The sequence below is a fragment of the Haliotis rufescens genome, unplaced genomic scaffold (genome assembly GCF_023055435.1).
Source record: "Haliotis rufescens isolate VD_foot unplaced genomic scaffold, xgHalRufe1.0.p SCAF_4, whole genome shotgun sequence".
In the NCBI taxonomy this organism is placed as follows: Eukaryota; Metazoa; Mollusca; class Gastropoda; order Lepetellida; family Haliotidae; genus Haliotis; species Haliotis rufescens.
Window position 1 is genome coordinate 5,987,692 of NW_025964112.1, and position 14,965 is coordinate 6,002,656.

The following is a 14,965-nucleotide window of genomic DNA, read 5'->3' on the forward strand; positions in this document are numbered from 1 at the left end:
TACAACCAGCCACAGGAAAGTATTCGTACGAGAGAGGCCTTTGGACTGTGTAGTTGGTTGGCTGGTTGGTTTGTTGTTTAACGCCGCACTCAGGAATATTCAAGCTATATGACGGCGGTCGAATCTGGACCAGACAATCCATTGATTAATATCATGAGCATCCATCTACGCAAATTGGATCGATGACCTGCATCAGCCAAGTCAGTGAGCCTGACCACCCGATCCCGTTAGTCGCCTCTTACGACAAGCATAGTCGCCTTTTAAGGTTTGGACTGTGTAAGCTGAGAATAAATATTCTAATGTTTGTTACTGAAACTGTATAAAGAAAACTGTTTTATACTAAAATGAATGAATTTCTCTTGTGACAGAGATGGTTGTAGCTTGTGTCATAATAAATGAATGAAATAATTCGATTTTATTTCATAAACTATGCATTAATATCTCATGTCCGATTTTTACATATGACTAAACATATCTTTGATATCTAAAATGTTGTTTTTTTGTAATATCTTAAAAGTATATTATGCTATCGTAAAATCGAATTCAAATATCAATAAATGTTTTGTATCTCAAACTTTATTTAATAGTGATATCTAAAAATGTATCGGTATATTAACTGGTATCTCAAATATGAATTGTGTGGTATCTGTAAATCAAAATCTACTTTGTGATATGAATAAATGAATTTCGGATATAATAAAATGTGAAAAAATAGTAAAACGGCGCCTCATAAATATATTATTTATATATATATCCTGTAACATTTGTGGCCGAGTGCCGTTCTCTCCAACCAAATAAGGTGCCGATTTAGTTTCATCTCGACGTGAGCATGACTAAATAAGTAGAATGGATGCATTTACATTAATTTTTAACAGTTCATGTTTTCATCCCTCAGGGACTTTAAAACGGTTAAAATCAGTTGACATGAACTTCATGCAATACTAGTTGTATAGAATGCAGTATATTTCGCTCACGCGGAGAAAATCCGCTACGTCACTTCCTCTTTCCTTTGCAGCATCTAAGAAGGTAGCATGTCTTTTTGTGCACTCATCGTAAAATCCGTTCAATATCTGATCAATCTTGCATTATTTTGTAGTGACATGTAAATAAAGTTAATTCTTTATGTCTTTTCAGACTTTTCTTCCACGATGAGAGCCAAGGTAATTTTGTTTTCAAGCATTTAAGATGAATATTGTACATGTTCTTTAGTGGACATTTGTCAACACGAGGTTAGAAACTTTAGCAGTTGATCTACCCATGTGGCCTATCATGACACAGTTAAGTAGTTATGCAGGAGTTTCAATTACTTCATTATACAGTGTGCACTTTGTTGGCTTTTTCTGAAATTTAGCGTATGAAAGTCTGATCTTCGTGAGATGTGCGCAGCCTTGTCAAAACGTGTATGCTCAGACCATGCAGACATGAGACAATTTATTGTTATTAGTGGCTATATAAAAGGAATATAATAATTCTATTCCCTTTTACACTTTGGTGATGTTTTCTCCGCAATGGTTTTTAACTACGTCAAGTACACTAAAATTGGAACATGCAAAACGTGCTCCATGATGCAGTGATATTTGCTTCTCTTTCATCTTAACTTAATTGATCCCTTTAAATACTTTGACCTTAAAATGATTGCAAACCAACAGTAGTTTTGAATGTTCAGTGGACAAACTTATTGTAAACTTGTCGCAGTGGTCGAACAGTATGGGAAAATAGGAAAATGGATCAAGTTCTTTAGAGGCAGGCAAGAGGCACTTTACTTGTGCCACGGCCCATGTGAATCTCCCCTTCAAAAGGTTACATCATGTTGAAGATCTGTGATGGTATCTCCTCGTTATGATTTCCACTGAAATCAAACCTATTTGCTGAGATCTTCATACTGGTCAACTCAGATTTAAATATTTTGGTAAACAACGGTAACCTAAGATTGGTTGCTGATTGTCTTGTTGAACACTTGTGCTAACCATATGTCTTGAGGCTTATGAAACTTTGAAAAGTTTGTCATTGAAAAAATACATTAGTTCGAAGCATCCTAATCTTGATTGATGCAAACATTGAACTTAATTCACACTTCTGCGAATAGTTATGAATGTTACAGCCAAACAGTACAATAACCATAATCATAATGGGATTAAATTTGAATAATTTGATTTAAGAACAATTTTGAAAAGGGATGCTCATGATGTAAAAAACCCAAATACAACTCAATTACTGCCTAACTCAGCACAGCGTTAAATAAGGTCAATTACTAGGGGTCCTATATCAGTCTGATTTTCAGACAGGAAAATAGGTATGCACAGTTATGGACAGTCCATACACTCCCAATGTAGTCTTGATGGTCAGTAATTGATGGCTGAACAGTCTCACTCTGGGACTCTTATTGTCAGGGGAAAACAGATCAACATGCAATGTCAATTAAGGTATACCCCTACGTCAAATCAGCGTGTAATGTAAAAATATAAAGAATATCTCGAGGCCGACGATTTCCAAGCATCGGAGGGAACCCCATTGCAATCAAACTAAAAAAGCATAAGGCAACGACATCAATGATGTGTAATTCAGCGGAATGATTTTCTGTGATATCAAACAGTCAACTGAGATGTCGTTTTTTTCCGTATTCACAAACTGATCTCCATGTTTGACTGGATTTCTCAGATAATGTTGTTATTTTAATAACAATCTGATCAAAGTAAAACTGTTGCCATCTCAACTGTTAGTTTAACTGTTTATTGATTTCACGATAACTAGTGACCTGTCCTTATGCATTTGTACATATCTTAGTGGTTAGAACTTGCTGCAGGCTTTCTTTATCCCATTAGTCACCAGTGTGGCTAGTAGTCGGAGATGCCATATACTAAGTTCTTATCGATTTAACAAGAGTGAAGTGCAATACCTGCATCACTTGGTTTTACCCAATATTAGACTGGGATGCTTTGACAACTGAAATACTTTTTACACTTTGGTGTAGATTTCCCCGCAATGGCTTTTAACTACATGTCAAGTACACTAAAATTTGAACATGCTAAACGTACTTCATTATGCAGTGATATTTGCTTCTCTTTCATCTTAACTTAATTGATCGCTTTAAATACTTTGACCTTAAAATGATTGCAAACCAACAGTAGTTGTTTTGAATGTTCAGTGGACAAAATTATTGTTAACTTGTGTCGCAGTGGGTGAACAGTATGGGAAAATGGATCAAGTTCTTTAGAGGCAGACAAGAGGCACTTTACATGTGCCACAGCCCATGTGAATCTACCCTTAAAAAGGTTACATCATGTTGATGATCTGTGATGGTATCTCCTCGTTATGATTTCCACTGAAATCAAACCTATTTGCTGAGATCTTCAAACTGGTCAACTCGGATTTAAACATTTTGGTAAACAACGGTAACCTAAGATTGGTTGCTGATTAATGTCTTGTTGAACACTTGTGCTAACCATATGTCTTGTGGCTTATGAAACTTTGAAAAGTTTGTCATTGAAAAAAATACATTAGTTCGAAGCATCTTAATCTTGATTGATGCAAACATTGAACTTAATTCACACATTCTTCTGCGAATAGTTATGAAATGGTACAGCCAAACAGTACAATAACAATAATCATAATGGGATTAAATTTGAATAATTTGATTTAAGAACAATTTTGAAAAGGGATGCTCATGATGTAAAAAACCCAAATACAGCTCAATTACTGCCTAACTCAGCACAGAGAAGTTAAATAAGGTCAATTACTAGGGGTCCTATATCAGTCTGATTTTCAGACAGGGAAATAGGTATGCACAGTTATGGACAGTCCATGCACTCCCATCTAGTCTTGATGGTCAGTAATTGATGGCTGAACAGTCTCGCTCTGGGACTCTTCTTGTCAGGGGTAATCAGATCAACATGCAATGTCAATTAAGGTAAACCCCTATGTCAATCAGCTTGTAATGTAAAAATATAAAGAATATCTCGAGGCCGGCAATTTCCAAGCATCGGAGGAAACCCCATTGCAATCAAACTCGAAAAGCATAAGGCAGACATCAATGATGTGTAATTCAGCGGAATGATTTTCTGTGATATCAAACAGTCAACTGAGATGTTGTTTATATCCTTATTCACGAACTGATCACCAAGTTTGACTTGATTCCTCAGATAATGCTGTCTTTTTAATAACTATCTGATCAAAGTATAACTGTTGCCATCTCAACTGTTTAACTGTGTATTGATTTCATGATAACTAGTGACCTGTCCTTATGCATTTGTACATATCTTAGTGGTTAGAACTTGCTGCAGGCTTTCTTTATCCCATTAGTCACCAGTGTGGCTAGTAGTCGGAGATGCCATATACTAAGTTCTTATCGATTTAACAAGAGAAGTGCAATACCTGCATCACTTGGTTTTCCCCAACATTAGACTGGGATGCTTTGACAACTGAAATACTGTCAATCCTAACTCTAGCTCCTTGTCCTAGTTACAAAACATAGTGTTGGCATTTGGCTGAACAGTTTAGTTCATTCTGATACTGTAGAAAATTGTCTGAAGCCAAAGTAAAATTATACTGTTCATGACTTATTAAAGCTTTCAATGAAAATGAAGTTGCTTCTATTTGCATGTTGAAATACAACCGACATCAATGATGGCAATTCAGCGGAATGATTGTCTGTGATCTTTACTATAAACTGAGATGTCGTATGCCCACAAACATGCATTAACTAGTTAATCAGGCTGGTTTGCAATGGTTTATCTATATTTCTTCTTTCAATTTACAGTGGAGAAAGAAGCGTATGCGAAGGCTCAAGCGTAAAAGGAGGAAGATGAGGGCAAGGTATGGACTTACTGTTAATATTTTGACTGACAAAGTTTGAAGCAGGGTATGAAATCTCAGGATCAGACTAGGCCTCCATGTCAATCTTCAAGGCGTCATGTGCATTCCATTGAATCGTCACTCATGGAGACCTGCTATGCAGTGTTGGCAGTGTGTGTCAATTTGTAGTAGGCTATGAAATGAAAATGTTTTTACTGAGCATTCCCATTGATGCAGTGTGTATAGACAGCAGTAACATTGTGACACATGTCAATCAAGAAACCAGTTCATCAATATAATCTGAATGCTTATTGGTCATCGTACTCTTTGCTTCCCTCTTGCTTGAATTATTTGGGATTGCGCTGTAAAGTGGTGATATGTTAAAAGGAGAATGAACTGTGTACAAGAACCCATTAAGTATTGACAAGGGGGTGTTGCAGATAGGCCTTTATTTTCATGTTTTTTTCTTGAAATACCTATGTGTCAACAACTCCGAATTGGTTTTCTAATCCACCAACAATGTTTCAGGTCAAAGTAGATGCCCTCATCCTGCCCTGATGGCTGTACAGACTTCCATCAGTGTCCCATCGACCACCCTTCATCTCCACGTCGCACTACTGGGTTCCAGACTGACACCACCAGACTATCATATCAGCTTCTGACTCCATCTTGAATGGAGCAGGGCAGCGGGAGAGGAAGAGACGAGAAGAGGAAGAAGATTATGTTAAAGCGTGGACATTCTCCAGGTTTTGCATCTTGGTGTTGTGGCGTGTGCAGATATTCTTGTACAGGTCCAGCACTGGCCCCTGTTCTACAAGTGACTTCCCTTACCTCTACAGCATCAGCAGCAACAGAAAACAGCAACAGCAACAACACGTCTCTGTAGCTACGGGGCCAGAGAAATGAGATTGTCACTGGAGGAAGACTGGGCTCTGAAGGAGCATGGCTTGATTCTGCTTGTGAAGGACAATACCATCAGTCTAGGGTGTTTGAGCGTGGGAGTGACTCCCCAGGTTCAGCATAGGCTCCCGTTGCCAAGGAGACACTTTAGCTTGTAGTCCAGGGGCCTTGTGGATAGAGGGGTACACTTTGATGATGATGATGATGATGATGATGAATGTCAGTGCGTGTTGGTTGTATGACTGGCAGGCATGACACCCCCTCTATTCACAATTGTTTGGAACTCAGTTTTGTGATTATTCATCATTGCAGGGAGTTTGTGTGGTTGCATCAGGGAAAAAAAAACATGTACAGATACTAGCTAAAATAAATGTTAAATCTGTGCAGTTTCTCTTGTTTTGGTTTGTTACGGGACCAGCTCAACATGTTTTGTCTGGCTACACCAGAGCGTCATACCACATATATTTTAGATATCTATTGTCATTGTGACGCCGGTGACCCAATTTTCACAATCCATCAAAAGGACAGGATTGTATCCAAAAGAAATTGTTGCTGAATATCTTTGATACATATAATTATGCTTCACACTGTTGAAAAAATATGAAATTGCATGCTGGCAAGGTGTTTGTTTTAAAATATTCAGGCTCATGGTTTTAAAATAGAAAATCAAATGGTTAGTCCCTAGAAATCGATTCTGGATTCAGATCTGTTTGCTCTTTTTAGCTCACCTGACGGAAAGTCAAAGTGACTTTTACTGTAACTCGTTCGTCTCCTTTGACACCAGTGGACTTAAAGAAAACAACTTAACATGCTTGTACCATCGATGACGCCCAAATTTATTCAAGGGATTTTGATGTGGCAGACTTGGTTGAAAAACTTCTTGACATTTGTGTACAAATTATAAGTAAAGTTGGTACATTTGTAGTTAGAATAGTGGGATCAGTGTATGCTCAGTTTTGGGCCATATTTTAGACTTGGTCCCACTCAGACCATGCGGAAAGCTTTGAACTTAGGACACTTTTTCAACCGTTTTTGTCATCAAAATGAAATGAAATTTGGTAGACGTAGTCGGTAGTGAGGCTCCACATGTTTTTGCTATATTTAAGATTATGGCCTTTTTGACATTGCTCGAAATGTGTATTGCATTAGTAAAATATTCTCCAAGTTTGACGCTCAGTGTAGAAACTGTAAAATCTACTCGACAGTTCTGTATTGCAAGTTTCTACAATAGAACATTGATTCCTGCAGATATATACTGAAAAGTTCTAATGGGGAATGAAATAACGCGACATTTAACTGCCGTTTCAAGTTGCTTCTGTGAGAGGCACAAAGTGAATGTTTCAATTTGTCTTTGAATGAAAAAACACCTTTGGTTCAGTCTTCAACCCAATTAAAACACAAGTATCCTTCCAGGGAAAGTTCTGAACATCACATAGATCCTAATCGGTTACTTATCCTCCAGTTTATATACACAATGTTCAGCACCAAGATTTTTTTTATCCCCGCCACGAAGTGGAAGGGGGATATAGAAATGGGTGCAGCCCGTCCGTCGGTCGCTCGCGTGGTGGCATATAAATAGGTCTAGCGGTGGACTGGTGCCTTTTGATAGTTAAGGTTTTAAAAAAATAAATATTTATAGGGGTTTCCATGGCAACAGCTGACTTAGACTGAAAATTGCGGTAGTGCTCCTCTCCCGAGCAGATATTGAAAACCGTAAATTATTTCTTCACCAAACTTGGCATATAGATAGCCCTTGTGGTGAACTGATGCCGTTGATAGTTTGGGATTTAAAAAAAATTTTTTTTCGAGTTTTCACAGTAACGACTTTGACATAGACTGAAAATGTCGATAGTGCTAGTTTCCTAGAAAACCGTACAGTATTTCTTGCCCTGCACACAACCGGACATAACATATATTGGTGGGATATAGGAGTATTTCATGCTTGTGGTCATTGGAACCGTATTCCGGGGTAGAATAGGTCTTCAGCAACCCATGCTTGTCGTAAAAGGCGACTAACGGGATCGGGTGGTCAGGCTCGCTGACTTGGTTGATGCATGCCATCGATCCCAATTGCGTGGATCGATGCTCATGATATTAATCACTGGATTGTCTGGTCCAGACTCGATTATTTACAGACCGCCGTCATATAGCTGGAATATTGCTGAGTGCGGCGTAAAACAACACACCAACCAACAACAATCCAATCCAATCAAATCATTGGAACCGTGTATTGTTCGAAAATGTCAACATATGGCACCGATTTTGTGCTTCTACAAGTCTCATGATATCTGATGGGACGTTAGCACAAAGCCGCTGTACACAGGAGGCAATTATATCAGGAAATAGGGAGGAGGGATGGGATTTTGTATTGAGACCCGATATTTTGTCAACGACAGCTGCGCAACCAGATATTTTTTATATATTTAGACAATGAGCCAAAATATAGTTTTCTAAAAAACCCACATTGCAACAATCAAATGGTTTTTTTAATAAAATCCAGCCGTTTTCATCAACATAGTTAGTGACTGAAGTTTAACGCCGCGGTCTACAATGCAGCGATTTCAGGGCTGCCTGTACATAATGTGGGACAAGCAGTGGCATCAGCAACATTTCGCACATCAGTCAGGAGGGCACAAGTAGCAATGTCAGTGTGTGGTGGGCAAATCCTCATTTTCATCCACATTTGGGATGCTGGGGACCAATTCTGACCCATCGGTCTACAGTCTCTCTGACAAAGGAACTGAGTGAGTCAGTATGCTTTTACTCCGCTTTTAATAATATTCCAGGAATATCACGGCGGTCGACACCAGAAATGGGCTTCTCACATTGTACATGTAGGGAATGGAACCCGGGACGAGCGAACGCTATAATCACTGAGCTACCCCACCGCCCACAAAGGAACTGAATCCAGAAACAGTCTCGTCCACGTTCTCATGTAAACAGCAACACATTCTTTCAGTCTAGGACGGATTTATTTGCTTTTCTACAAAAATACAGTGAACATTTGAAAGGCATGAAAGACATTATTTCATAGAGGCGTCTCGTTATCAGCTATAGATATGGCAAATCTTAACATACTCGACAGGTATATAAAGTCATGAAACCGAGCACAAGCAGACACGAACTAGCAGCGAAAAGATAAAAGGCAGATCTGTCACGACAGAAATCAGCATCTTTTAAGTATATACACGTGTAGTCTACAGCTATATATAACAGTTTTATGATGGTACAGATGCTGCTGATTACTCCTATAGTCTCTAGGGACACACGAACTGGAGCGGCTCAATATTACAGCGGTCAAATACACAATGGGTAAACAAATGAAGGGCGTTGTTCACCACCCTCTCAGCGGCGCGGATGTTGTTACCGATGTGGCTGCAAGTTTCCCGGCCAAGGGTCACAGTGATTGGTTCTGTGAAACAAAAGAAGACATATTCATGTATCTTGAAATGAGGCTTTTACTGAAGCAGGTACTTCTCTGAGGCTATATCTTACTATTTGTTGTTATGTGGAAAGGGGTCCTAGTCTAAGGTGCCGTAATTCCCCGTCTCCAAGTGATTATAATGACGAATAAACTTGATGTACAATGCACCCAACAACACTATTACGGTTTTGGTGAAACCCACAGAAAGAACAAAGATCATAATCGAGGCAAATCTTGCATTCAAACCCATGATCAGCGGATCCTGGTTAGTTAAGGGAAGTAATTCAACGACATTGGGCCAACATGGATCAAAGACAAGGGCAATACTGTAGGGATATTTTCCCAAAAGGGTTAATTGTACTGACGTTAGTTATTAAATTTTGAAACCAAATTTTTAATTAAATGAAGTTAAAATGAGGTCCTATAAACTATAATTTTCCCCCTCTTTTTAATAATGTATAATATCGCCTAATTCTATTTCAAATGATTGAAAAATTTCCAACATCCCCTGGTCATGTACCGATCTAGGGTTTACATGTGTATATCGTGGCTATCTATCTGCAAATAATTTTTTTGTTAAAAAGAACCGCTTTAATTTCACCACTGTGTGTCTACTTACCTAGCGTTCCAATCTGAACTTCTGATGTGTTTGAGCTGTTGCTGGTTGCGTTGCCAGACGACGGAGCAAGAAACTGCGGGAGACCATACGTGGCAGCTCTCTTCTGTCGCCCAGCTTGTGTGTAATTGGCCAGCGTCTGGTTGAAAGCCTCGTTCTGAGCCTCGCACGGTACCCGACTCTCGTTGACGCATGTGCCATTGAACCAGCTATATGCCTCGCCATCCGGGCATGTGAGAAGCGTGATGTTAAAGTCAAGGCATGACCAGTAACGTGTGCAGTCGTTGTCGGTGATGTCAGGGGCGGTGCCGTTGGCTGTTGTACACGCGTAGGGACTACTGGTGACGTTTTGTCCACAGGCCAAAGAGGCCATTACGCCAACTGGATAAAAAAAGGAGACATTTTGAACATTCGGATGACTCTAAGAATACACCATGTCGCAGTACCATATATGACAACGCGACACTTGTTATTTAAAGAAGAGAATGGCTAGAGACCCAGCGAATTTTAGAGCTTTAGAGCTATATAAATTACAATGAAATGTGTTTTAACAGACAATATGTACATTTGTATACAGATACAGGTAAGATTCAACTTAACCCATTTCGCAGTACTAGGGCGTATTGAATTGAGATATCATACGTTGTAAATTAGGTTTGTTTATTTTTATGACACCCTAAGCAAAAGAAAAGGGCAAAGAACAAAAACATTTGCAATCAATTAGCGCGCATTCATGTTTGGGACACCATAAATGGGCTTCACACATTGTAACAATGTGGGGAATCGAACCTCGGCCTTCGGCGAACTAATACTTTAACCTCTTGGCTATCCGCACGCCCACATATTCTTCACTTCGTGTTGTTACAGTTACATAGATGGTTTTGTTTGTTTGTTGTTCAACGCAAGACCCTGCACTATTCCAACTAAAGTTATATAACGGGGGTCTGTAAATAATTAAATCTGGACTAGACAATCCAGTGATTGATATCATGAGCATCGATCTACGCATTTGGGATACGATGACATACATCAACCAAGTCAGCGAGTCTGACCACCCGATCCCGTTAGTCGCCTCTTACGACAAGCATAGTCACCTCTTAAGGCAAGCATGGGCCGAAGACCTATTCTAACCTGGAGCTTCACGGGTCGTAATGTAGATAGGATAAACCATATCATGCAACCTTCATAAACGATTAAGCGAAATTCATATCCACAAAAACCTTAATCACTTAATAATAATTCATGTACAATACATATATTCAAATAGTGCATCTGTATGGCGCTCTTGCACTCTTGGCTGCATGGCCACATGAACGAAGAACATCCCTCTGTCAGTAATCTTAAGTAATAAATTTTCCACTAACTCTAAACAACAGGAATTTCAACTGTACCGTACCTGCAAACAGAACTTTAGCAATCATGTTCCTCTTTGATATCCACTTCAGCCACTGGTCAGGGAATACTGACTTAACGTCACATTTACCGTGTATATATACTTAGCTTGATGTAAAAAAAGTGAACACGGAATTGAATACTTGACAAACCGCAATCATGACTGCACCTGGAGAACGGCGTTTGATGCATCAGGCTCTTCCCTACATCGGTGGCATTTCCTCGTATCGTATCAAGGAAACTGAGCAATCGAAGTAGGCGTTGTGGGGTTCAAATGTTGCGTAAATGTATATTTCTAGTGTAAGTAGGAAACAGACATTTTTCTAAACGTTGCAGTACTGCCATAGGTCATGTATCGAGAGACGATTATCAAGGAAACAAAGGAGATTATAATGACACCAACAGAATCACGCGGCGTGGAACAAACAGATGTAATAATCCAATTCCGGCGGTTAAACACGCCTGCAGCAGGCGCATGGTCAAACGAACGTCAATCTGAGAAGACTGGACAGGAACCACGGGGCACTGCACCGGGGCAACTGTTTTCATCAGGATGGGCGTCCTCATTTTCCCCCCAGCCAGGACGTTTCTCACCAGCATCTGTGACATGTAAGTCCACGTTCGTTAGCCGAAGATTGTGCTGGGTAAACACTACCGTAAACCTTCAAACATGGATAGCCGCTAACTTGGCCTCTATACTTGAACTTCTTCTAATACTTTGAGGGACAGAAGGGTAGCTGAGTAGTTCCATTCCCAACATAGGTACATTGTAGAACACCTGTCGTAGTTTCCTTAGCCCTATTGTTGAGGGAATGTTGCTGTAATACCACATACTTACTCTCTCATATATATGTATACACGTGTAAGCATCACACGTCATAGCCACAGAAAATACAGAATATATCACTGCTACTGCTCGCTCGGGGGCTTGGTGATTACTTGTCTTATACGATCGCAATCATTATAGCACACATCCTACCGACCTACACATCTCAGCAATTCACATAAACTGAAGAGAAAAGGAAACTATGCCTCTCAGTTGGTTTTACCATATGTTTGATTTTTCAATTGAAATTGTATAGAGATGACATTATCTCCAAACAATGTAATGTACAGTCGCTTTGTCAGCAGTCAAAGAACAAGTCGTACATTTTTTTAATAACAATTTGATTTGAAACGTGTATCAATCAATACACTACTGCTGATGGTATCTGTAGAAAACATATCATTGAAAACCTATAAATGTGTGTTTTCTGTACAAATGTACATGTACATGTAAATTTACATTTCAAACATGGTAGAGGTCATGTCGTTGCAAATTCGCTTCTTACCCCGGTCTTCATTTAACCAATTTATTGTCCAACGAAATTACCCAGGCAATTACAATTGAGTTGGGTTTTAAACACCGTTTTTAACAGTATTCCAGTCATATCACGGCGTGTCAGCTTAATGTTGGAGGAAAGCCTGAAGTGATGCAGGTCTCAGACGTTTACCACTTCGGTGAAACCCATTAGCACGTGTATGTTGCTGACAAACCTAGAAACATAATCGGGGCGAACCGGGATTCGAACCCAAAAGCATATGTTTCTGGCGTGCCCAAGGGACGCAACTCTGCACCTCGCGGCGCCTGAGACGACTGGGCAACCCGTGTTTACAAACTGTTACAGGATTGACTGATGGACACAATTAAATTTGATAGTTCTTTCAATTTTCAATTGAATAAAAACTGTATGCTGTCTTTTGCAATTCAGTTTATCTGCGCAAATTACACATCTTAACAATTGACGCATTTTAGCAAATAGAACATCTTAGTTAATTACACATCTTAGTAAATTACACATCGTATCACTTTACGTATCTTAGCAAGTAACACATCTCAGTGAATTACACATCTTAGTTAATTACACATCGTATTACTTTACGTATCTTAGCAAGTAACACATCTCAGTGAATTACACATCTTAGTTAATTACACATCGTATTACTTTACGTATCTTAGCAAGTAACACATCTTAGTTAATTACACATCTTAGTTAATTACACATCTCAGTGAATTACACATCTTAGTTAATTACACATCGCATTACTTTACGTATTTTAGCAAGTAACACATCTTAGTTAATTACACATCGTATTACTTTACGTATCTTAGCAAGTAACACATCTAAGTTAATTACACATCTTAGTTAATTACACATCGTATCACTTTACGTATCTTAGCAAGTAACACATCTCAGTGAATTACGCATCTTAGTTAATTACACATCTCAGTGAATTACACATCTTAGTTAATTACACATCGCATTACTTTACGTATTTTAGCAAGTAACACATCTTAGTTAATTACACATCGTATTACTTTACGTATCTTTGCAAGTAACACATCTCAGTTAATTACACATCTTAGTTAATTACACATCGTAGTTAATTACACATCTTAGTTAATTACACATCTCAGTTGAATTACACATCTTAGTTAATTACACATCGCATTACTTTACGTATTTTAGCAAGTAACACATCTTAGTTAATTACACATCGTATTACTTTACGTATCTTAGCAAGTAACACATCTCAGTGAATTACACATCTTAGTTAATTACACATCGTATTACTTTACGTATCTTAGCAAGTAACACATCTTAGTGAATTACACACCTTAGTTAATTACACATCGTATTACTTTACGTATCTTAGCAAGTAACACATCTTAGTGAATTACACACCTTAGTTAATTACACATCGTATAACTTTACGTATCTTAGCAAGTAACACATCTTAGTGAATAACACATCGTATTACTTTACGTATCTTATCAAGTAACACATCTTAGTGAATTACACATCTTAGTGAATTACACATCTTAGTTAATTACAGATCGTATTACTTTACGTATTTTAGCAATTAACACATCTTAGTTAATTACACATCGTATTACTTTACGTATCTTAGCAAGTAACACATCTCAGTTAATTACACATCTTAGTTAATTACACATTGTATTACTTTACGTATCTTTGCAAGTAACACATCTTAGTGAATTACACATCTTAGTTAATTACACATCGTATTACTTTACGTATCTTAGCAAGTAACACATCTTAGTGAATTACACATCTTAGTTAATTACACATCGTATTACTTTACGTATCTTAGCAAGTAACACATCTCAGTGAATTACACACCGTAGTTAATTACACATCGTATTACTTTACGTATCTTAGCAAGTAACACTTCTTAGTGAATTACACATCGTATTACTTTACGTATCTTAGCAGTAACACATCTTAGTTAATGACACACCTTAGTTAATTACACATCGTATTACTTTACGTATCTTAGCAAGTAACACATCTTAGTTAATTACACATCGTATTACTTTACGTATCTTAGCAAGTAACACATCTTAGTGAATTACACATCTTAGTTAATTACACATCGTATTACTTTACGTATCTTAGCAAGTAACACATCTTAGTGAATTACACATCTTAGTTAATTACACATCGTATTACTTTACGTATCTTAGCAAGTAACACATCTTAGTGAATTACACATCTTAGTTAATTACACATCGTATTACTTTACGTATCTTAGCAAGTAACACATCTTAGTGAATTACACATCGTATTACTTTACGTATCTTTGCAAGTAACACATCTTAGTGAATTACACATCTTAGTTAATTACACATCGTATTACTTTACGTATCTTTGCAAGTAACACAACTTAGTGAATTACACACCTTAGTTAATTACACATCGTATTACTTTACGTATCTTAGCAAGTAACACATCTTAGTGAATTACACATCGTATTACTTTACGTATCTTAGCAAGTAA

At 38.1% G+C, this 14,965-nt stretch overlaps 1 protein-coding gene and 1 long non-coding RNA gene across 2 annotated transcripts; one reads left to right on the top strand and one right to left on the bottom strand.

The window, feature by feature from the left end:
* The first annotated feature begins 946 nt into the window (after window positions 1–946).
* LOC124143021 lies at window positions 947–6,077 on the top strand. Its single transcript, XR_006862238.2, has 4 exons — window positions 947–1,026; window positions 1,135–1,160; window positions 4,757–4,812; window positions 5,320–6,077. It is a non-coding gene; the product is annotated as an uncharacterized LOC124143021 (long non-coding RNA).
* Window positions 6,078–8,644: 2,567 nt separating this feature from the next.
* Window positions 8,645–11,221, bottom strand: LOC124143062. Its single transcript, XM_046511857.2, has 3 exons — window positions 11,128–11,221; window positions 9,735–10,112; window positions 8,645–9,103 (listed from the first exon to the last, which is right to left on the bottom strand). Exons 1-3 carry the CDS (start codon window positions 11,150–11,152, stop codon window positions 8,949–8,951), a joined length of 558 nt encoding a protein of 185 aa, XP_046367813.1. The 5' UTR covers window positions 11,153–11,221; the 3' UTR covers window positions 8,645–8,948.
* Between the last annotated feature and the right edge of the window lie 3,744 nt (window positions 11,222–14,965).

Coding starts and splice junctions, on each gene's coding strand:
- LOC124143062 (XM_046511857.2), bottom strand. CDS start 11,152: ATGATTGCTAAAGTTCTGTTTGCAG. Junction 10,113..11,127: donor TGCTAAAGTTCTGTTTGCAG/GTACGGTACAGT, acceptor TTTTTTATCCAG/TTGGCGTAATGGCCTCTTTG. Junction 9,104..9,734: donor AGTTCAGATTGGAACGCTAG/GTAAGTAGACAC, acceptor TTTGTTTCACAG/AACCAATCACTGTGACCCTT.